The sequence below is a fragment of the Wasmannia auropunctata genome, unplaced genomic scaffold (assembly GCF_000956235.1).
Source record: "Wasmannia auropunctata unplaced genomic scaffold, wasmannia.A_1.0 LD335903.1, whole genome shotgun sequence".
NCBI lineage: Eukaryota > Metazoa > Arthropoda > Insecta > Hymenoptera > Formicidae > Wasmannia > Wasmannia auropunctata.
The window spans coordinates 434429-458347 of NW_012026987.1; the positions used below are offsets into that span (position 1 = coordinate 434429).

Sequence of the window (23919 nt, forward strand, 5' to 3'; positions counted from 1 at the left end):
ATTTGCAAATATATGTGTAAATGTCGCTATTTTGTTTGCTGGATTAATATGTTGAACAAAAATAGTGGCGACAAATCTTTTCTCTTAACTTGTGATTTTGTCAGAGACACATTTGAAAATGTATAAAGAACATCCCTACTCTCAAATTTTTTTATACTCAAAACGACTTTAAATTTAAAGATATTCGAATCTTTGTTAGACGCGTATAAACACTTAAAATTAAAAATCGTTGTCCTAAAATAAAAAATCCTTTTTGATTAAGCAATAAATAATAACTATACATCTTGTAGTTATATTTTGAAAAAAATTTGCATGAAATTGTTCTCTTCAAAAAAACACATCTTTAAAAAATTTTAACCATGACATTTTTCGCAAAAAAATCAATCAATCCGATCCTTTTTCTTCAAGATAAATCCTGTATAAATGAAAATTAAACTCTAGAAAAGCAAATAATATATTAATTTTATTCACAGTAGATCCAGGATGTATTTCATGTGTTTTCAGATCCGATAACAGACTTTCGTCTGATTCGGTTTCTTCAGACGTCCATAGCGTCCCCTACGTAACCTTCGTCAGGACTTTCCGGATGATTCGGCGGTTGGAGTTCTTCCGCTCTCGCGGCAGCCGCAGCCGCGGCCTCGCGAGCGGTTTTGCCGAGGAGAGATCGCGGTGACAGCGGAGTAGTTTCACCTCTATAAGCCGCTGGAGGTGATGGTATGAAGGGTACCTCTGGGAAAACAGCAACCGGCGAGACTGGCGACTGAATAGGTAGTTGTTGCTGAATTGGTTGCTCGACCGGTTGAATTGGTGGTGGTGGCTGTATTGTCTGCGGTTGCTGTTGCTGTTGATGCTGATGCTGATGTTGATGCTGATGCTGATGCTGATGCTGATGCACCGGATAGGGATAACCTTCGGCGGTGTACCTGGCGTCAGTTCGTGGTAAAATGGGATCGTATCCCGGTGATCTTGCGAGAAATTCCGCCTCGCGCGAGTATCTGGCCGCTGGCGCTGCCGCCGAACCTGGCTCCGACATACGTTGTCGGAGCCTGGGCAGAGTACTGGCGGTGCTGAAGGTGATCTTGGGCAGGCCAAAATTGAGCGGATAGCCATCCTGATCCAGGTAGCTCATCTGTGGCAGCACTGGCGGCGGTCGCAAATCGGGCTGTAACGGATAACCCGAGTCGTACTCCAAGATCTGCCCGATGCCGCCGGCACGCTGATGATGCCGTCCATACAGCTGACCGTAGCCCACCTCGGTATTCTCGGGTACCTCGTTGATCAGATCAGGTTCAGTCAGGTACTTGGCAACCGGACTCGCCACTGAATACGCATCTCGATCCAGGTGATTGTTCCTGGTGTGTTCCCGGCGTTCCAAAGTGGTCGCACGATTGATCTCACGTTCGGTATACGAGACCATCTGCTGATGCTCGAGACCGCCGATTAGGCTACCATTACCTTTCCGGCAAGTACTACTGCTGGTATCTTTCGTGATTGGCAGCACCGATTTGCTCTGCGTCACCAACGCTTTCGAATTGCGCTTTCGGTCGCGACGCCGTTTCTTTGCGCAGTATATCACACTACCTATCAAACAACTCAGTGCCAAAAGAGTGCCCACCAGTGCGCCCGCGACAATTGCGGCCACGTAGCCAGAACCGCGATTGTCGGAGGGTGGCTCCACGGTAGGTTTCTCACGAAAGAACACACGGAGAGAAAGATTTCCCATCGCAGAACCCGCGCTGTTTTCTGCGATACAGCTGTAGGTGCCCTCGTCGAGCGATTCGATCGAGTAGAGGAACAGCGTGCTGCTCATGTTGGTCCCGCCTCGTTGTCTATAGATGTACCTAGAATAGATGCAAAAAAACGCGTTTCGAAACAAGAGAAACATAGACAAAGTTTTGTTGAAATTCCATAACAAGGAGCTGAAAATTCGCTTACCTTGGAAATGTAGAAATACTGCCGGTCATGGAATTGTTTTCGTGCTGCAGCTCGCACGGTTCTCCGTTGAACCACCAAGTGACCTTGGCAGTCGGAATCGCATGAACATCACATCTCAAAGTGATATTCCCGCCCTCGTAAACCTCTAAATGATCTTGAAGATCGATACGCGGTAGGCAGGCTAGATCGTTGACCTTGAGTTTCGTGATTTGCTTGCTGTGCAGTCTCCCCGGGGAATCGCAGACGGGTTCGGACTCCTGCGGCGCCGCCGGAGCAGACTCCTTCAACCAGGTATGCATTATTCTCAGTCTACAGTCGCACTGCCACGGATTGTTGTGAAGAGTCAATCCTCGGAGATTTCCCCCCAGCGGCAGAGTGTGATCTGGCACGTAGGTGAGTCGATTGCCATCCAGCCGAAGCCACTCCAGCGACTGAAGGCCCTCGAAAGCGTTCTGTTCGATAACTTCTATCGCGCACTTGCTGATCTCCAAGGTAGTTAGATGTACCAGTCGGAGAAATGCGTCTTGGCGAATCTCCCTGATTGGATTCCCATTTAATATAAGCCTCATTAAACTCGGGTAGGACGCGAACGTGTCCGTAGGCACCTCTTCAATCTTGTTCTCAGATAGATCGAGCTCCACTAGGCCGACTAGTCCGACGAACGCCTCAGAGGCAATGCGATTGATTTGAGATTTGCCCAGATAGAGCCGCTGAAGGTTGATCAAACCGAGAGCGCGAAAGCATTCTGACGGCAAGTTGACGAGATGATTGCCTGACAAGTCGAGCACCTGCGTCTCCTCTCGAGCACCCTGCGGTAATCCTTTGAGACCGCGATTCGCACACTCGACCCATTCCTTCCCGCCTTTCCACTTGCACACGCACATGCTCGGACAGCCCTCCGCCGCGTCTGTTCCCCAGGACAATAGTAGCAACATCGTGCCGAGGAGCGCAGCCCTCCGCCGCCAGACCGGTACGATCGAGCACATGGTGCTCTCTCATCGGGCAACAAACCCACCCGTTTTCTTCCTCGTCCTCTCGTAGTCGTATCCGTCCGTTCCTATCGCATTTTTCGTTGACCCACCACTACCACGCGCGCTGACCCTTCAGCGTTACTGAAGGGAGATTGCGGTGCTTCGATCGAATCGATGCGGAGGTGAGTGCACGACTGCTTGCGAGGTCATCAGCTCGCGAAATACCGACAGGCGGATCTCTGCAACAATAAGATGAACGAGCCGATGAATTATAGTGCACTTTGGATTACGATGTGATAAATAGTTACAAGTAGACAAGCTCGAATTCAGAAGAATTCGCGGAAAATTTATTACAAACTCACGGACTGAATAATTTCTAAATCAAAAAATTTAACTCACCGATAAATTCAAATGGTTTTAAAGACGCTCGTCGTAAACGTAATGCATCTCGCGAAGTTGTTTAAAGAAGGCCATTTTTGCGTGTAAAATTTTTATCAGCTTCAAATATCGACGATAATCGATTACGAGATTTTGCTCTCGAGGGCTTTCCTACGAACGAAAAGACTATTAGAGTCTTCGGTTAGATCAGGACTTCCCTCGAGAAAGTCTCGTGGAAAAACAGCGCGGTATGGAAACTGCCGAATCCTCAGTAAGGTGATCCTCGAGGGTTTTCAGCGTAGCCAGGGGTGAGGAGGCGGGAATGCACATAGAACGCAGGTTGAGAGCGGATAATAAATTCCATGAAGAGGGTGTATATCCCAGAGAGGAGGCGAGGATGTCGCGAGGAGAAACACTCCCGATATCAGGATATCGGAATATCGAGCGCGTTCGTGCAGCGTGGCATGCAAACCTACCACTCCTCTCGTGGCTTTATCCCGGAGATGCCCGGTAAGAGAGAGCCTTTCTCCGACGAGGAATGCAAAGGGAAGAGGCCTGAAGGATATTGCCGATCTCGTACGTTTCGAATCCAATATCAACTGACCCTCGTCGTAACCGCCACGTGAGTTGCAATTTTTTCTCCTGAGTCTTTAAAATCGCTGTCGAGAGCGACATTGGAAAACGCAAATCGCGCAGATACGATCTTGACACATCACTCGACAGTTCACGTAATATCATGCGTTGCATATAATTTGTATTATCGACAGAACAAAGGAGTTCTTCTATTTATATATTGTAATTTGCTATTTGAATTTAATTTTGATTATATGCACAAATATACAGATAATATAAATTGAAAAGACATATCTACATTTCTTTGTAATTAATGCTGAATATGATTAAATCTATAATAACATATTGGATATACATATGTATGATATATGTATATGCGTATATATGTGCACTGTATACATTATACTGTATACAATTATTATAGATATACCTACATATGTAATATTATAAGAGCACTGACTTTTTTTTCAAGTCTAGAAACATCCTATATGTAAACGAAATTACATTCATTTCGTCGGATCACGTTCTTTTCAATACGCGCTTGCAAATTATCGCTGAGCTGCTTCCTGCCTCTATGCATACCTGATGCCGTGTAAACGCAAACTCGCATAAATGGCGAAGCAACGCGCACGGAAAAATGTGAGAAGACATAAAAAAGAACGATGTGGTGCGCGACACGGAAGATTCATTCTTTCGTTCATTCGCATTCGTTCCTTCATTCCACTTTTTTGTACTCGCCTTCGGAATCGCGGTCTCGTTTAGTCGGCAAACGTTTTCATCGGGATGCGAATTGTCGAACCCGGGGGGTTGAAAATAGCCCCGGGTAAACCACCGGTGTTCGCTTTGGGCGCGCGAGGAGAGCCCTTAAAGGCGCTTCTTTAAAATTGCGCCGGCGTCTCGCGGCCGGCAGTAAATATCGAATGCGAAACGGTGGAATACGCTTCTTTTTCCATCGCTCGAAATGGAAATGAGGACTGAAAATGAAAAAGCCGAGTATTGGGCGAAGACTCGGGAAGATACGCATTTTAACTTTTCAACGGACGGGTTTTTCTTCGGATGAAAAAATTTAATATTTTACATCAACTTATTTCCGCAAGACTTGTTTCTCGTATCAACTTCGATAAAAAGATAATTCGTTTCCGGAAAAGCATACCGAGCCAGTCATTTTAACAGATCTTTAAGAATGGGTTAAATGACACCTTCGATCATTAAAACCATAACAATAATGTCGCAATTAAATGCAGCAATCATGCCGATTCGAGGTATTTCGTTAATTGTTATCACCATTCTGACGAGAGGAAATGCTTTCGAAATGGGAAGAAATACTTTCCGCTGGCAAAATGGAAACGAGGCGAAAGAGACGAAGAGTTAAACGGCGTTGAGAGCATCCATCCGAGATGGTAAATCGTCATTTTAAATGTTATAGCTGTTATTAGCAGAGGAATAATACATTTGTGAATTGTGACAGTTGAAACGTACGCGTTAACTGAAAAAAATACTTTAATTGAAATCTTGAGATATTCTCTTATATTTGCGCACGATGAAATGAAAGTGATTATTATAGTAGGTAGCTCGTTATCCGTTTGAAATTTCTTCATGATGGATAAACTTAAATTTATTAATTTTAAATTGGCACATAAAGTACATTAATTCTACGATTCTGAAATAGTTTACATGTTATAAATCATAACTAAATAATTAAAATGCAAATAAATACAATATATTAAATTTAGCAATTATTGCACGATTACACTGTGACATTTACGACTAATGAATAGTTGAGCGACTATCGATTATGCTAGCGTATCTCTCATTGTTGGGGAACTGTCACATCACGTGTGAAACACGGCGGAGATAATTTAATTGACATCGACCCCCGTTTAATTACCGAGAAACTGGGAGGGTTGCGCGACCAAAGACACAGTGAGAAAGAGGAAAAGAGTGAAAGGGAAAAGATTGAATAAAAGAGGAAGAAGAAAAGAAGAGGGAAAGAGAGAAAGGAAGAGAGAGAGCAAGTGAAAAAGAAATAGAAAAATGTTTCTGAATGTTATTCAAATCGTATACGAAAGATTTGTAATCGCGTGGATATTTTTTATGTCGCTTCCGATATTTTCGTCCTTGACTCACGGGACGCAGCACAAAGTTACAAGGACAAGGACGAGAATTTCCGCCAATTTTTTCATCGATCATCTCCAACCAATCGAGAACATGAGCTTTCCGGTCGGATAGATAGATAACATTTAATTACTTCTTTAAAAGACGTATTGAGAAATCAATTTATCGATAATTAAATTAATAACTAAAAGAACAATAAAAAGAATAAAAATGTTTACACAGATATTTCAAAATTGTATTTTATTCTTCCAAGTTACAAGAACAATTCTTAGCTGCACTGTTTTCATTTCATAAACGCTTTAAAACAGAAATTGTAGAACCTAATCTAATAACGTAATAAACTTGAAGATATCAAGTGTTGTACGAGAGAATACAACGGCTGAAATAAAAATTGCGATATCTAGTGCGCGATTGTTCCTTAAAGTTCCTCAAGACCGTGGCTCTTGGAGCATGTTCGGAGCCCCTTCGCCCTCTTATTTCTGCCTCTTCAGACGGGGTAAAGGCAAGCAGTCTTTGGTACCTTCATTCTCGACTTACAGCGCGACTTACAAAGGCTCGAGATCGAGTGGGCGAGTATCGAGAACAGCCCATTCCCAACTCAACCTCGTGATCGTGAAAGTAAGTTAGCAGCTAGGTAAATTCATCGATACAATTGCTAGATATTGATCAAAAATACATAAGGAAAAATTGAGATAGAATAGGATACGCTCCTTTGACGATAGCTCCACAAATGTTCTCGGAAAAGATTCGGAAGAAAGATATTATTGAAAATATTGTGATTATTTTTAAAAATTGAAATAATAAAATCCTCGAGAAGAAATTATAGAACATGCAGTCAAGCGCGTGAATAATTTTAAATTGTATAAAATGTTTTATAAAATATGTTGGAATAGGGATGAGCAACTGTATACTATTACAAACAATGATATAATTATCTTTTCTTTAAATTGCGAAAATATCCTGAAAGACTTTTCCGCTATTAAAACACCAGTTACGTTAATTCAATCAACTATGATTCACTTTTTATTCCCTCGAGAGTAGTGGAAGAAGCACACAACGATGGGGAATTGTACTTTAATGTCATTCGAATCCAACCTAATCGATTCGATTCTTCGAGAGTATCAGACTCGAAAGAGACTTCATCTTTAGCTTACAATGTAATAAGTCTGTGATAATACGACAGAGAGCAGAAATAAAGTCATGTTCTGATCGTGCAGTTAAGTATACCATTTAATTAACTTATTTAATGTCTATTTTTTAGTTTCGTTATTCGAGCCAAAAGTTTACATAACGTTACATAACTTGGGTTGGTATATTTAAATCGTGTATATTGTATCGTGTGTATTTTGTATGCGCAATATTATAAACATTAAAAAAAAACAACAAAAAACATGTTTTATCGTTTTTTTTCCAAACTCAATGTAATAGCCTCTATTAGATGATGCAAGAGATGCGCATATCCAAAAATCGAATTTTTTTCCCTCTTTCCTTCGTTAACACGAAACCGCTTCAATGAAGTGTAGAATTACCGAGCGTCACGATCGATCAGTCGCAAATCGAATGGCGAATTTGATCCTTACCTCCCATTCTCACCCTTCCTTTTGTAGCGACCCTTCTCCAAACTCGCGGACACATTTCTCCCTCGCTTTGACAGACCCCTGTTAGGTAAACACAAATTTTCAGCATGGAAAATTCCACGAAATTTGGACAGTACTGAGCTCTCGTTGACAAGATACAAAAGTTAAAAAAAACTGCGACTCTTGTCCCCCTTTTATCAACAAAGAGAGGTATTTGTCCTTTATTGTCTTTCTATTGTGATACTTTTCGTTTATACGCACATGTATATCTATATATATGTGTATATTACATATATTATTTGTAATATTATTTTTTTAAATATCTTTGACGATTTCTCGAAATATGATCGATAAATTCTCTTCTCGTCAGTAACAAATCAGACTTCAAATGCAGTTCGGGGTACAATCACATCCTGATTTCCATTTCTGGTCGAGCACTCCACCATGGGAATCGACGGCGCCGAAATAACGCGCGGTGATATTTTTTTTCAGCTCGCTCCGGCGGAGCACAAAATTACCGAATACCGTAATCGATGCGCCGCGAAAATGCGTCCGACTTTTTCCACCGTCTTCCACCAAGAGAGATCTGGAAAGTAACGATCCCGGGGCGCCGCGAGGAGCACCGTCTATTTTTCTTCCTTCCGCGAAGTCGGGAAATAAAGGGCCAAATGCCTCGTCGACGACAAGCCGCCGATAATGTCCGCAAACGCGAATCGAGCGACGGATACCCATGTAATAAATCACGAATATACAGGCTGATCCAAGAGCGAAAAAGTCGCGTATTTTCTCGAAATCGCAGACTGCAGAAATCAAACTGACCAGAACGGCGATAACATTCGACAGCAAACCTGTCGACAGTTTATCGCTTATAAAAGAAGCTGTTAAAGAAAGTTAACTCTGCGAACTGTAAAAATATAATAAAAAATTCTTTCATTTCTATTTCAAATTGATTTAACTTCAATAAAAGTTCAGTTTGGAACGTAATTAACAAAACGTTTAATATGTTAAAAATTACAATGTTACAGAAAAATTTGACGTTATGTCGTCGATATCATTATTGAGAATACGATATGACGTGGCTGCCGCAAAATTGAACAAGACCTCAACCTAATGCCGATGTGAATTATCAGTTAATTGTTTTGAAAACATCGTTCATTAGGGGCAGTGCGCCAGCGTCGCAATCGCGTTCGAATACGCCTTGCAAATAGGCATTATGTTACGCACGTAATTGCGCTAATAACTATGGCTAATAGAGATAATAGCTGTGCGTCGTTAATTTTATCGTTATTTAAGTGGTAGGTGAAGCGGTCACACAACAACTGTCGTACCTGTCGTTGTCGTCGACGTCGTCGTGAGCTGATATTTCGTTTAAATTAAAATTAAACCGCTAATTGTGCAGTGAAATTGCAAATAAATATTCCCCCACCTTGGTACGACGCATCGATAAATGCTCACAGAATGTTCATAAACACAAATAATCGTCGTGAAATTCATGTTTTGAAATGGAAACGAAATAGCTATACATCTGAATGATTTAACATTATGAAGTAAAATTTATGATTTCATATTATGGTATAAATTTTATATTTAACATTACAATATAAATCCTGATTTTATCTTGCATTAAAAATATCCCATTTTTGTAAAAATAAAACAAAAGATGATAAAATATTTTTATATATTCGCATACTGAAGTTTAAATTTAATACACTCATTTGATTTAGATATGCAATTTTTCATGAATATGAAGAAACTGATTTTATCTTAAAGCACCCCATAAATCATCCCTCCCCGTCCCTCGAACCGTAGAATCTCGAGCCGTCTTTTCGCGATCTTATTTGGGTGATCAAAAGCGGACGCGTGACATCCGGCGGCAATCACTTTTAACGGGACTCGCTCCGTCGAGCCATGAAATTACTGAATCATCATTGAACCGTCCTTCGCCTTTGCGGCTACTGGTCCAGGGAAAGGGTCCGGAATGGCACCGCGAGGTCGACGCATTTCCCTATTACGTGCGTCGTTGGTCCCCGTCCGCGAGCTGAATCGCCAAGCAGCGGCATTGGAGACGACGACGGCGACGGCGACGACGACACCGGCGACGCTTGACGTAGCTCGACGTTAAGCCGACGGCGGATATCGTCGACGTCTGAAAATTCGCGCGGACGTAACTCGCTGCGGAATCTGCCATCAGGCAGAGCTTACGAGATTTAATGCGCCCGTTAGTCGGCGTAGATGCAATTTAATCTGACCCGCCAGTGGTCGCGTTGTGAGAGCTGAGCACGGATCATAAAATGATGAAATGTCCCCCCCCCTCCTCTCTCTCTCTCTCTCTCTCTCTCTCTCTCTCTCTCTCTCTTTCTGCCTATCTTGCGCAAGTTATCGATTCGGTAACTATCCTCGGAAATACATTAGGAAACCGGATCTCGTTCCAAGTAATCGAGATCTTTATACACGTTATAGCTTGAAAAAAAATTTGTAGAGGAATGAAGCAGAAATCTATAAAATTAATTTTTTCATGTAGATTAATTAATTAATTTAATTTATTCCTCATATAAATGCTCGCATGTTTATCGCACAATGAAATTTACTAGGTTGACTATTATATGCGACTTTTTGTTCATAAGCACAGCGTAGTAATTGTCGGCCGCACATCATAATGCTAGGGCAAAGTTTTACGCTCGACAAAATTTCGGGCGAAGACTTCGTTATTTTCGGGAGACGACTTCGTTATTTTCGGCCACGAGCTGCTTGTTACTCTCTTAATGAGAAATGTTAACGTCGCCAAGACTTTTTAAATTAGCGTCGTAATTAGCCGACGTGCGCGCGTTTTTGTCCGCGCGAGTACGAGTTTTCCGTCGGATGCTCCGGCAAAATTCGTGAACGGTATGTCGGCTCGTTTTGTGCTCATCTCGTCGGCGGAAATGACATTCTCTCACATGCTGCTTTTTCATTTTCGGTTTTACAGCAACGTGGGCTTTACATTTTTCTCAACGTCGTCGTCGTCGATACAGTTAACAATAATATATAATTAACTTTGAGTCACTGAGCATTTGTATACGGTTGTATTATTTTTTTCGCATTACTCTCAATTTAAACTTGATTTTAAAAAAGCATTTTAATTTAATTGGCTTGAGCTCTAAATAAGCCCAAACACATACGTTAAACCTCGAACAGCCTTTGAATGCAAACGTGGCCGACGAATGCTGTCAACGCTTTTTCCATCATTGTCGCCATTTTACGATCGCGGATATTCCCCGTCCCGGATTCGACGTCTCCCATAGGAGACGACGAGCGACAATAAGCGACTCGGGACGGCAAACTAGCGAGCAACAACATGAGCGGTGCCTGTCTCGCGGTCGGTTGTATTCCAACGAGATTACGAGGCCGTGATGCAAATATGGCGGAGCGTACGACGTGTGAAATATGCAGCCGGATGCAAACGGCTTCACCGCCAAGTCTGACCGAATCGCCTCTGCGGGGGTTATTCGAGGTAGCGAAACTCCGTCCACGGGCGAAATTTCGCCCGCGGTATCATCATCCCCTAATATAATACGGAGATCACATACCGGCTTCCCGGAAATGGTCTCGTACGCTAATTCAACTCGAATCGCTGAAAGATACGTCTTTTTTTGCCACATTTCTAAAATTCCTATTTATATCATTCCGGTAATAAATAGAGTTTAAATAACGAAATATTAAAACCATTAAATAAATATCATGCAGCGGGACAGTATATAATGAATATCGCATGGCCGACGGTATGACAAAAATATTTCATCGAAGGTCGAAACAACCGCAAAGGAATAGAGGAATGTGTTTGGAAGGACCAATACGTTTACCACGTGTGGGGAGAACGATACGTCTCGTCGAAAGGACGGCGGAGAAGGGAGGTAGGAAAGGGGAAATACGAGAACATATCGCACGCCGTTTGTTGTGCGCCACGTCGCGTCGTGCCGGCGGTGTAAACGGGGCGAAAGGGGTGTACGGGGAATTGTAGGGGTTGGAAAACTCAAAGCGCGGAGGCGCCGCGACGCCGTTCTGGCCAGCCGACGCCCCGCTGCTGGAAAAAAAGAAAAAGAAAAAAAAAGAAACGAGGAATCAGAAACCGCGTCGCCGAGCGCGTTACGTTCGCGAAAATTTGCGAACGTTCGGTATTCGAGAAGCGTGCTTGTTTCGAGATTTAATTCAACAAAGATAGGTAAACTATTTCTTTAACTTATGCGACACAATGCAGTTCCATACAACGTCATTTCAGGTAACTGAAAGAGATTCTGGAATGTGTAATTAGTCTTTGATCGCAGCATCCAAGAATTCGGCCGAATCCTTTGCACGGGATGACAGTTAATAATGTAATTTTAATAAATGAATCTTGTAGCTTACACGTGACTAAGTGCGCCGCCGGGAAATTCTCGCGAACATTGTCGCGCGGACTTTGTCAATTTTCATATTGATTTAAATGAGGAAGTACAGGACGGAAGCTCAACTTGCCAAGCTTCTCCTGCGAGCTTAATACTGAAAGTCTCTAAGCTCTTCACGGAACATCGTCGGTTAGGTAACTACTTGCGTCATTGGAATAATCCGTCGCACGATACATTACACAGACGTTATAGAGACATCTTACATTAAATATTATATGAGTTATCTACTAATGATGAGACGAAAGTACAGCGACGAAGCAGTGAATAACGAAAAATATCCACTAGCGAAAGCAAATTGCGGTTTTCAAGATTCAAGAACATTGGAAGCAAAAACTAAATATCCACGTTTGAATAATGCTCGTTCACCCTTACGAACCACCGCTCGCAGAAGCCCTCGGGTAAGAGCTATTGATTTCTTGGCAAATAACACGAAGAAAAGCTGTGCGGCTAGCCGAACGCAACACATTGCTTGCGTTAATGGCAGCCTGTGTGCTACTTTCGACTAATCGATTCTGTGGAAGAATAGGCGAGCGCGTGTGTGAACGAAGGGCTGAACGGTCCGTGCACCAACTCCGACTGATTACTCCGTTTCTAATTCGTCTGAGTGGATGGAGCGTGCAGACGTCTAAAACCGCGAGATCTTACGAGTACCCTACGCTCGCTGCAGTTTCATTGAGCATCTCGTAAAAAGATCAACATGTGTTTTCCCAACTGTAAGACTCTTCGCAATTGGTACTTCTCAGGATTCAAAGAGTTTATCGACTTCTGTTGCAAATCTAATTTATATTTTGTCGAATTGCGTAGACATTAAAAAAATGGAAGAGATATTGCATATCTTGAAACAGTAAACAAAATTTATAATAACCAATGGCATCACCCACAACGATGACTTGTCATTATTAAAAGAAAAGTCAAAATACGATTTTAATTAATCTTAAACTAATCTTTTTGCTAATATTGTTTTTTTTCTTTCCTATTAATCTATAATATAATCTCAATCATTGTTTTTTTTTTGTTATGGATAAAGCATGTATTTGAATCTGAATTGTAATTCTGTGTATGACTTTGAATAGTTAAAAATAGAGCGATATGACTTGACGAGACAAAATCATATTTAGATGAATATTTACATTTTAGCAAAGATCTACATATATATCTTTTCGATCTTTTCCAAAGAATTTTCCTGAATATTTCACTATGGTATAATTGATATTCTATATGTATGTACTTAATAACACGTTTCACACACGTAATAATCATACATTCTATCTGTTACGGCAAATCGTAATAAAAGAGTTCTTTCCCTAAAAAGCTAACATAAACTAACGCTTTCAGAATGCCTCATGTATCTTTGCCAACATAATCCTACTTTATGCACTACGTCACGATTGAAGACTCAATAAAGGCAGAACACCTCAATAAAGGCGGAAAGATAAAAAGTTTCACCGCACTGACCAAGTCTCCTAGTGGCGAGGTCCGACATTTCCTTCATATAGCCGGTCGAGCGGTATTGTTTTTTCTTTCATAGCAACGCTTGTCATTTACGGCATAGTAAAGCGAATTGCGAATCCCCTTTGGTTCACCCCAAACAAGAAGAAAGATCGACAGGCATTCACGTGCGAACAGCTCCCGTTACTAAGTGCAAATAGACACTATCATCATCAAGATTTTATGGTGGCGTATCTTACCTTTTTTCGATGTAAAAAGTTCGAGATATGTACCATGATATCGATAAATGTATGTATGTACATATATATATGTCGATATGACCAATATTTCGCTTCAATCATATGAAAAGCAAATCGCCTGTTTTTATGTGCCTAGAACAGGACAATTCTCTATTCGAATTTATGGAATTGATACCGTCACAATGACGTAAACGGACTATTTATCAACAGAGATTCACTTATAAATTGTAAAAAGAAATTTAGCTGTAAAAGTTATGTTAATAGATAGAATCAAAAATTGTTTGACTAAAGATAACGGTAAAATCTAATCTGTGTGATTACATCTATGGGTTTATAGATTAGCGTCTAGGATCCGAAAATATCATAAATCTCTCTTCTATAGACCCTAAAACAAATAATTTTAAAGACTCGCGTGAATCTGACAATACGAGGATCTAATAGTATCTAGTGTCTAAGAAGCTATATATGTAGAGACGACGGAGCGCTCTCGTCCTCAAGTAATAAGCTTCAGAAGCGGGTCTGTGCAACTGTTTCGTCTAACAATGGTGGCGTAAATAAGTTACGCTCAGAGATGGCACGATGCTCCTTTTGAACGAGGAGAATACGCTTACGGTGGTGAATTTGTAATTTTGCGCGTCGTGCCGTGACCTAGACTACCATCCTGAGATTCAGGAGAACCTGCTAGCATCGCAGTAATGGCGAAGTAGTCTCGTAGATCTCCCATGAAACGAGAACTCTCGGCATACGCGGGTCGTGTTAACTCCAAAGTTCTTCGCGAAATTTTCATTACCACGTTTCTGCACACGTCAACTACGTGGACGAATTTACCCAAGTCCTTCTTTATGCGTGAGTAAAACGCCAACGCTCATATTTCAATCAAGGAGACGAGAAATTCCATCGGAGAATCGCCGATAGAATATTGAAGTAAAGCCAATATAAAGTTTCAGCCTGCAGCTAAGCTGCGATATCCATGGGAGCACGGACGGGAGCAAGTTTTGCTGTTTATCGTCGAGAGACGTCTCGCTGATCACGTGTCAAACGCAGCGGATGTAAACAAACCAAGTTTGATATCCAGGCCGCCCATTTGGCGCTGAATGCGGTTCTACGTGTTAGTCGCGCGAACGTAAACACAGGAAGGGTCTCGTGTTCAGACGACCCGACTTAACGTTAAGTGTCAGGTGCGAATACGGGGTGAAGTGTCAAACTTGGCGACACCCACGCTAACTCGCTCGAATAACGTTATAACGAAATTTCCGAAGTTGTCGCGGCGAGCGAGGCCTATATGTCGTATCCCGCGCTACAGTTGGTGCTCCAGGCTGTTTCAAGACGATCGAGCTACCATACTCGATAACGAGTTCACGATTGTATTGTATACGTCCGCACGACGACGTCGCACACGCGACGATTCCCCACGGCATCCAAAAGGATGCGTGTAAACTGTAAAGTTTATAGTACCCGTGAATCATACATTCCATAATTCTTAGCGATCTGTAGCTATTCGAGATTCCACCGATTCTAACTCTCCTTGAATTCTAACTTCCATAGATCTTAGTTTCTACAGACTTCAAACTTCACGGAAGTTGGGTTCCGCAGAGATCGTTCCCACAGATCTTACACGCTGTAACTCTAAGCTTCCATAGATCATAGAATCCATGGATCCTAAATTCCATAGATGCTGGATTTCGGTAGTTTAAACGAATTTGGAAATGAATATATTTTCTGCTACGCTTTTCATGATTACTTCATCCCGCGCATTTTCGCTTTGTCTTTTATTCCGCCAATTCTTACGTTCGCGTCGGTAGATTCCTTCGTTCTATATAGAAATTCCCGCAATTTCACAATGCTCAGCAAGACTTTCAAAATAGCCAAGTTTCCACCTTTCTTTGTAGTCACGACGCGTGTATGCTGTTAAATGGTCAAAGTGCATACAGTATAAAATCATAATAATTTCTCTTCCCTTAACTGTCGCGCCCGCTCAAAGCAACCACACTCGCGAAGCTTTCCAAGGTAGCCGACTGCTTAATACGTGGGCGAATTTAAAGAAATAATTAGCTATGTTGGATCACAGTGTTTTCTTGAAAATTCGCAGGGGATGAAACTCGCCTTAGATGAAATTCCGTCGTTAAACGAAGCGACAATAGAACAGAAGATAAAAATGGAAAAGTATTACAAAGCGGAGACTGTAGGATTAATTAGTATGGAAATATCATTTTTAAGTAATTTTGAGACTAGAAAATGTTTTCAATGGTGAGACGATATCATCCGGACGCGTACACGTGTCGTCTTTCTCATATACGAGACGCAGCGGTGCGTCCTCATTGTCACAAATCGAATCTGTTCTCGGCTCTCGCTCTGTTCTGTCCTCTTGTCGAGAAATTGCGGCATTTTCAGAGAAGCTAGTTTGACCCATTCAAAGTGACCGCGCGATAATTCGCGCGGTTCGTACGCGACTATTTCTTGTGAAAAGACCGTTGATACGCGCGTCACTGAAAACGCGTACAGAATCGTTTATAAAGTCACATTTATATCCGTCATAGGTGCAGCGACGAGAACATTTTATCGTGAATTAAAAGAGGAATATCTGGAAATTTTTAAGACAGGGTGTGACACCCCTCGAAATAAAAAAAAACGTTTAGGGCCAAATAAAAATACACAATCCTCTAATTGCGGTTTTTCTCATAATAGAAACAAAAAATGTTTTCTATATTCGTTGATAACAAAGAAGAAAGTATCTCAACAAAAATTTTTGTTGAGTGCACAACGACGGAATTTAATGTCACGTGCGACTTGTTTCTCACGTCACTGTGCAAGGAATCACATCAAAGCCCAACGTTATCTTCTTGATACGAATATAATTAACCTCGTTTGTTAATTAAATTCGTATGCTTTTGTGCCAATTACACGTTATGCTTGTCCAAAGTAAACAAAAATCCTGGTTCTTTATTAATTTACCGCAATCCAAGAACTTGCGTCCGAAAGCTCATCTCAACATTTTTACGCGATACCTAATTAAAGAGAATCACGGAGCGAAATTAATTCTTCAAAAGACACAGGCGTGCATGCATCGCGCATAAGCATACATTTCATAAAAATCTCAACGTCCTACTTTGCAAACGAACGGGCTGCTCCAGCAAACGCTTTGACAAAAAGGGGGATCTGATTTTTCGCGTAAGTTATGAGATCTGCAGCTTAATATATCGTGTAAAAGATAATATACATTTTCAGGTTAATTGTTATATCAGGAAGGAATATTAATTCCAGGTTATATAATACATTATGATATTTAATCGACAAAGATATCACAAGCGATTAATCTGCTTGAGTCTATCATCAAAAGGGGAATGCACCGTGGGGGTTCATCCCGTCCGTAGGATATACAACCGCGACAAGTTTCCAGCATGCTCCTCCCTTCCCACTTCTCGTTTATGGCGGTGCAAAATGGCAAAGTTTCTCACCTGTGTAGGTAGACACCAAGCAAACACCGTTTTAATATCTTAATGGAGTGAGCGACTGGCGAAACGAATGAATAAATTTAAGTATATTTTCGAGACAGAATCGACGAAACGCTCGAGAAGCGCCGGAAGTGGATGAAAAGGGAATAGCAAGGACGTACGGAGGAAAAGAAAGAGAAACTTCATGGTTGCTCGAGTAGCGAATACCTTTAATGGAATTCGCGAAATCGTTAAGATTGGTGGAGACTGTTGGACGTGAGAGAAAAATTTTAGGTTAATTGAGATTGATGAATTTAAATTGAGGCACGTAGAACGAAGAGGCGAGGAATAAAACTTGATTGAATTAATTGGGTAACGATGCGCTGTGTGCCTAAATATTTTTGGTCTTACTGTAGACAGAAATTTCATTTGAGACTCAATAGCCGATGGTCTTGCTCTACAGGCTGTCGCACAATACTGCAACCATTATACAAATGGCTCATAGAAAATGGACGCAATGGCGAAGACGGCGGGATAATCCAGTTGACCCGACGAACTTCGGTGTCGAATCGGTTTGCATATTAAACGAACGTAATCAGCGACCCTAAATGGAATAGATGAGGCACGTTTTCCGCATTAACTAAACACAGTCACGAGCTGTGGACGATTAAGGGGGACGAAACGAACACGGGCAGGAATGTCTCCTCTTTCACCTTCCCTACCCCTGTTCACCCCGACATATCCTTACTCATCCTTTTAATTCGATTCCTTTCCCTCCGACACTTTGGCTCGGCGACTCGTGAAGTTTCTCGTATTTGTTCCCGCGACGACATCGACAATCGATTCGAAGAGTTTCTACGTTCACCTAAACTTGGATGCTCGCTCGACTTCCGACAATTGCTGATGGCACAACTCGCCGTTCCCCGACAGTTATGTGTCGGACAATAGCGATCGCCGAGTACGATCGTTGTCGGTTCACCGAGGACAAGGGAGATACCTCAACTAGTAGCGTTATCGAAACACCGAATATTCGATATGCGCGGAAATGACATTTCGCTAGATACCCGTAGATAATAAAATCACATACGAAGAAATCGGAGGATTAATGCTTTATATCTCAAAAGTTAATGCGATACTATTTATTATTCACGTTGAATTAAAAATCTCATTTTCTCGGAAATGTTTACACAAATGTCAAAACTGGATTCAATTATTCAAACAGTGTAAAATAATTTTCTTTCGATAAAGAAACCATTTTGTATGCTTTTCTTATGCATAAAAGCGTCCGTGTAAGAATTTACATCGACATCGATGCGCAAGCGCTCCCCTCGCGGAAACGCAGCGTGATTCAAAAATTAGCAACTTGATTCGATTTTCCCCTTCCAGCTCGCAAACTTCCTTCCTCTTGTCAGGGACCCATCTACAATCTCCACGTCGAAACTTCCGGCGAACTCCGGCGCCGACGTATTTGTTCCGCCGGGACAAAACGAGGATCGATCGTGAGAGATCTCGCCGCGAGACGAAAACCGGAGGGCGACGATAAAGTTTGATAAGCGAGCGCGTCTCAGCTTCTTTCTCGGAAAAGAGATCGATGCCGTTGTAATTAAACGGAAATCGAATCGCGAGAATCGCGCCATTGAGCGTTTTTCATTCCGTTGTTGTGCGCCATCTCGTCGACCGAGTTTATCATCACCGCGATAAGCGCAGTCAAACTTAATTAGCGTTTAATTAAGTTTGTTTGACCACACGGTGTATTCATGTACAAATAATAAATATTGATTTCGTTGATATGCGTATCGTGCGCACCGACGGAAATACACAAGCCGTTACATTCTGACCTTTTAATAATTTTCATTACGACAGCAAAAGCGATTTTCAAATTAATAGCAATGCATCCTTATTATCAATATTTTCATATCACTAAGACAATTTTATTTAGTAAAGAATGAGCACGCAAAGAACGAGAAGAGATTGAGGTACACCATTAGGCGAGAAAAGCACCATCTCGAGTGCAGCGCGACGAACAGAAATACAATCGAAATGGCAAACGTTGCCAGACATTGCAATGCAAGTTTCTCAAAGACGCAGTTCGCATCGTCGATTCTCCACAACTACACAAATTCGTTGTACGAGCGCGAGTGGAAATCACGTCGTCGAATATTTACCGAAACGCGTCGTGCCCGATGTGTGAAAACAACAACGGCAGAAATAAGAAATAGCAAGAATGTAGTAGCCATAATAACATAATGATGTTATATGAAATACAAGGGGTGTTTCAGAATTGCCTGCCACTTGCTCGAAACGCCAAAGTATAATTAATAATTTCGTAGTAATTAGTAGTGAGAAAATTTTCGTCTCATCGCAGCAGTTTCTTTCACATCCATGCTCACTACATTTTCCTCGAGACAGGTGTTTTTAACGTTAATCCCATTCGCCACTCTCCAATCCCATCCGGCCGCGCGTCGTCACACCATAATAAGATAAAAACAGTAGCGTCCCTTGAAACATGTCTGGCGTCGCGAAACACGAGAAGGCGTCACGAAACGCGAAGCCGCTTCCCCCCGACGTTGCCTACGTCTTCGCCCTCGTCGCCGACTCGTTCGAGCAAAGACAAATCGCCTGCAGGCTCACCGATAACCGCATTAACGGCTGCTCCTCGCCGTCGTCTTCCTCCTCGTCTTCACCGTCTTCGTCGTTGTTCTCATCGTCGTGGTTTCGTTTTCTGGCCCGCTTATTCTTGAAGAAAGCACCGCAAGTAGTAGAAGAACCGCCACTTCACCTTCGGGGCACTTTCGCGTCCCTTTTTCTACCCTGCCTCTCAGTCGATGTCCCGTCTTCCTCTTCTCGTCATCTCCCTCGTTGAGCCACAGGACGAGCAGGGAGTGGTGAGAAAAGGGTAGAACCGCCGCGCGCGCGAACGACTCTGTCCGTCGCAGCGAAAAGGAGACTATGAGGGTTGAGGGAAAGTCGTAGGGCGGAAAAGAAAGAGGGGAAAAAACACACGCGGTGAAGAGGGCGCAGTGACAAAAAAAGAAGGCGAGAGAAAATGCAACGAGGGAAGACCCCCCCCGAAGAAAGTGGAGGAACTTTCCCGCCGCCGCTGTCTGTTACTCATTTCTCCTTTCTCCCCCTCTTCCCATCCCTTCGCGAGAGCCGCTGCATTATTCATGACTTTGTCAACGTCGCTTGCCGCTGTATTTTTACGGCATTATACTTGGAAAAATTCCGTGCCGGGGAAACTCGATATATAGAACCGCGAGTGCACGCGGTGTCCTGAAAAGGACACGCGCGTTCTGTGTGTATCCACGGCGAAGAGCGCCATGCCGAATCCAATAAGGCATTGGGTTGGATGTGCAACATGCGAACATCGGGAAGAATGGAACAAACCTTACACTGCAGTACTTGTGGTTTACGCGAAAACGAATTATAATCCCGATGACTAACGATATACTAAACGCAAGTTCCATTAAAGTACAATAAATAGAGGCATGTTGATTTATGAAAAAAATAAAAACATCAAAAGTTAATCCACAAAACGTAATTTAATATTACCACGAAAAAAGGATATTATGGAATTTAGCACAGCGATTAATACCTATTAAATAGATATTCGAGCTTATAATTCGTTAAACGAATTAAACTACCGCGTCGCGACCTGGAAAAAGCATTCTCGCGTACATGTAATAAGCAATAAATTACTAGATTTCACGGTAATTTTTCGATAAAGGGAATTTCACGCTAATTAATAGGATGATTAATATATGGCAGAAATTCGCGAAACAGATTAAATATCAATTAAATATTGCAGCTATTATACGATCTGGTAAATGGACATAAAATTCGTGAAAGCGTAGTATTACTTAACAATAAATTGCTCAAATTTCACAGCAAGGAAAACTTTGCAGAAATAAACTAATAATTAGTAGTACATAATAAAAAATCAAAATTCATTTCTGATGCCAATTAAGCAGCAGTTATTAAATTATCGTAGTTGGTAAAAGGACGGAACTTTCACCCGAGCGAGTAAATAACGTAATAAAAATGACCGTGCGCAAGAACAATCGCGCGACGGGACAATCCAAGTCCTTTGTTCGTCGAATTTTTGTCAGTTTGATCGGATCCTCGATGTTCCAGAAATACAACGGTTACAACGTGCCGCGAAAAAGGAACACGAATGCGAAGCGCGCACGCGTGCTCGCACGCGTCCTTCGTGACCGAAATAAATGGGAGTACTCCACCCATTCTATTCTTTTTCCCTCCATCCTTCTGTTGGTCCCGTTTTCGTCCTTTTCTCTCGGCGGGCGTTTCCGTTGGTTTTGCCGCTGTGAGTAACGACACCTGTCCGACTTTGTAATGCCCATGTTGGATATATTTTGTGACAGATGTACAAGGATCTCTCTCTTTCTCTCTCTCGCTAGCAATTAGTCCTGGCAAATCGCGAGCGACACGCGCACGAGTTAGACGTTCCGACAGTCGCAATTCGTAGCCGTCTATATATACTCTATATATTCGCGTCGCGAGTTCGAAAGATGAGATTTTGAGCTTGTTGTGACATTACCGCGCCTTCACTCACTTTCAAATTCGAAATATTTTTCTTCTCTTGCAAAAATTTCACGGATAAATGATTTTACCACGTTTGACGGGTAGCGCGATCGCGCGACAACATTCTATCAAAAGACTAATGAGATAGCCGTATAACGCGGTAAAAAGCCCCCCGGGTAAATCGCCAACAGTCGAGGCGCACTCAATGCCGCGGAATTAATGGAACATTACGTAACCGATAATAGGAAAATCCTTCTGTTCGGAATTCTCCCGTCGATGACGCAACAAACAACGTCGGCCGTCTGGCGAAATAACGTCCGCGTCAAGCCTCTTCCGGAGAGAGTACCGTAGTTAACAAGAGGGTTGTTCTAGTCGGCTGGACGCCTATTGCCTATTGTTCGCATAAAGATAATAGACGCTCATCCACATTCCCTCCTCTCTCTCTCTCTCTCTCTCTCTCTCTCTCTCTCTCTCTCTCGCCTGCTGCTTGATGAAATTCTGTGTATTTCCATTATCTTTCCTTTCGTTATTATCGAAACTCAGGTACAAAACTAAAATCTCTAGAAATACATTTAATTCGTATTGACATTTGCTTAAGTCGTATAACACTTCGCATGCGGTAAATTGACAGTTTCCACTAATGAACCGCGCTTCGATTAAACGTAATTCTCCTTGATAAGTTCGATTAGCGTCCCGGCGACTTGCGCCGATTTAAAATTGCCAGATGATGAAAAATCTTTTGTCCGGGCACAATGCGCGCGGTGGCGCATTGTCAGTCAAGTGGCTCGAACCAGCTTTGCCGAGTACCCTGAATCGCCGCGTGTTCTTGGCAGTGGCAGTCTTTCTCGAATCGTTTTTGATATCGATGTTAACGAATGACGATCCCGACGAGAAAATTATACGCGACACCAATGCAATCTGTGCTGATTCGTTTTTTTTTCATGTTCCACTAAACTTTCTTAATTACGTTATTATCTTCTATTATTATATTCTATTGTAATTATTTGATGACTTGATTTTTTTTTTTTTTTACGTTCGAAAGTTAAATGAACAACGATCGCGAATAATTCTCGCTCGGTGAGAGTGGTTATGCTATCGTCAGACAAGTTACCAATCGAGGCACCAGTCGAATGGTTGAAACTTTATCACGATCGCGCCGATCGAATTGTACGTAATCGAATCAATCTCTTTCGTCGCCGTAGCGAAAAAGGGCTGGCCCGACTACCATTTTCACGAGATCCATCATTCTGAAATATGCCGAGCGCTCGTCGTGACGAGGAGCGATCTAATCGCCCGGTTGAAGGACTATCGATCAGGATATCATGCCGAGGACTGAAATACATTCCATAAAAGTAATCGCGGTCTTTCGCGATATTCCTGCGATTTGAATACTCGAAATAATCACTGAAGCAACGTGTGATGCCGTAACTACCACTTGTGCGGGCTAGGTATCGATAGTACCGATAGTATAGTATGATATAGTAGTTAGCGCGCGCTGTGAAGTTGCGACCTCATGGTTTATTCAAAGAGCCGCGCCGCTGTTCGCGAACGTGAACTCTCCGGATGCAGCTCGGCGCGCAGGTACGCAACGACGACAGTTCGCGGATAATCAAGTCGTTAATGCGCCGCATCGGCCGCGCGCGAAGTTGCTCGATCCGGGGGCGGGAAAACTTTCGTTGCCGGCCTCGACGGCGGAAAAGCACTCGCACGTACGCAGTTTAGCGTTCGCGTGGGCCGCACTTACGCCGCGGGATGCATGTTAAAGCGGGGCACTTCGGAGTTTCTCTGGGAAATGGGAAAACTCGCGCCTCCCCACCGCCTCTCTCACCGACTCTGACACTGCGCCCGTCCCCGCACGTCGCGCCGCAGGCTGCTTGCATTATTAATCCCGATGGCCATGCGATGAAACGGACGCAGCCGTGCAATTGCGGCACGAGCGACACTGCGACGATTAAGGACGCGTCGCAAACAGTTTCGCCGTATCGCGTCTCACGAATTCGCGATATAGAATTCCCGGGATTGAGGAAAGAACGCTGCACAAAGGACGCGAGAGACACGAAACTGTAACTTTGGCGAACATTTAACGCTCGAATGCAGCATCGTTTTCGTTACATGTTGAGATTCAACATATAATCTTCGCGTTAAAAATATAAAACGCATTAACATCTAGTTTACAGTCAAAAAGAAAGAACTTTTTTATGAAATCAAAAAAGAAGAAGTAATTATTCCTCGTAATTATTTCTCCTTTTAAGCTAAATACCTACAGTTCCGGCCTACAAAATGCTTTATCA

General features: G+C 42.5%; 1 protein-coding gene across 2 annotated transcripts in view; it reads right to left on the reverse strand.

The window, feature by feature from the left end:
* Positions 1 to 444: 444 nt before the first annotated feature.
* The window catches only part of LOC105455249 (leucine-rich repeat-containing protein 24), a 102094-nt gene continuing 78619 nt past the window's right edge, over positions 445 to 23919 (reverse strand). For both annotated transcript variants that reach the window (XM_011698444.1, XM_011698442.1), the window contains exons 3-4: positions 1936 to 3145; positions 445 to 1841 (exon numbers count right to left, since the gene is read on the reverse strand). In XM_011698444.1, the coding sequence (XP_011696746.1) occupies positions 539 to 1841; positions 1936 to 2921 (2289 nt within the window). In that variant the 5' untranslated portion in view covers positions 2922 to 3145 and the 3' untranslated portion in view covers positions 445 to 538. The remainder of the gene's footprint in view (positions 1842 to 1935; positions 3146 to 23919) is intronic.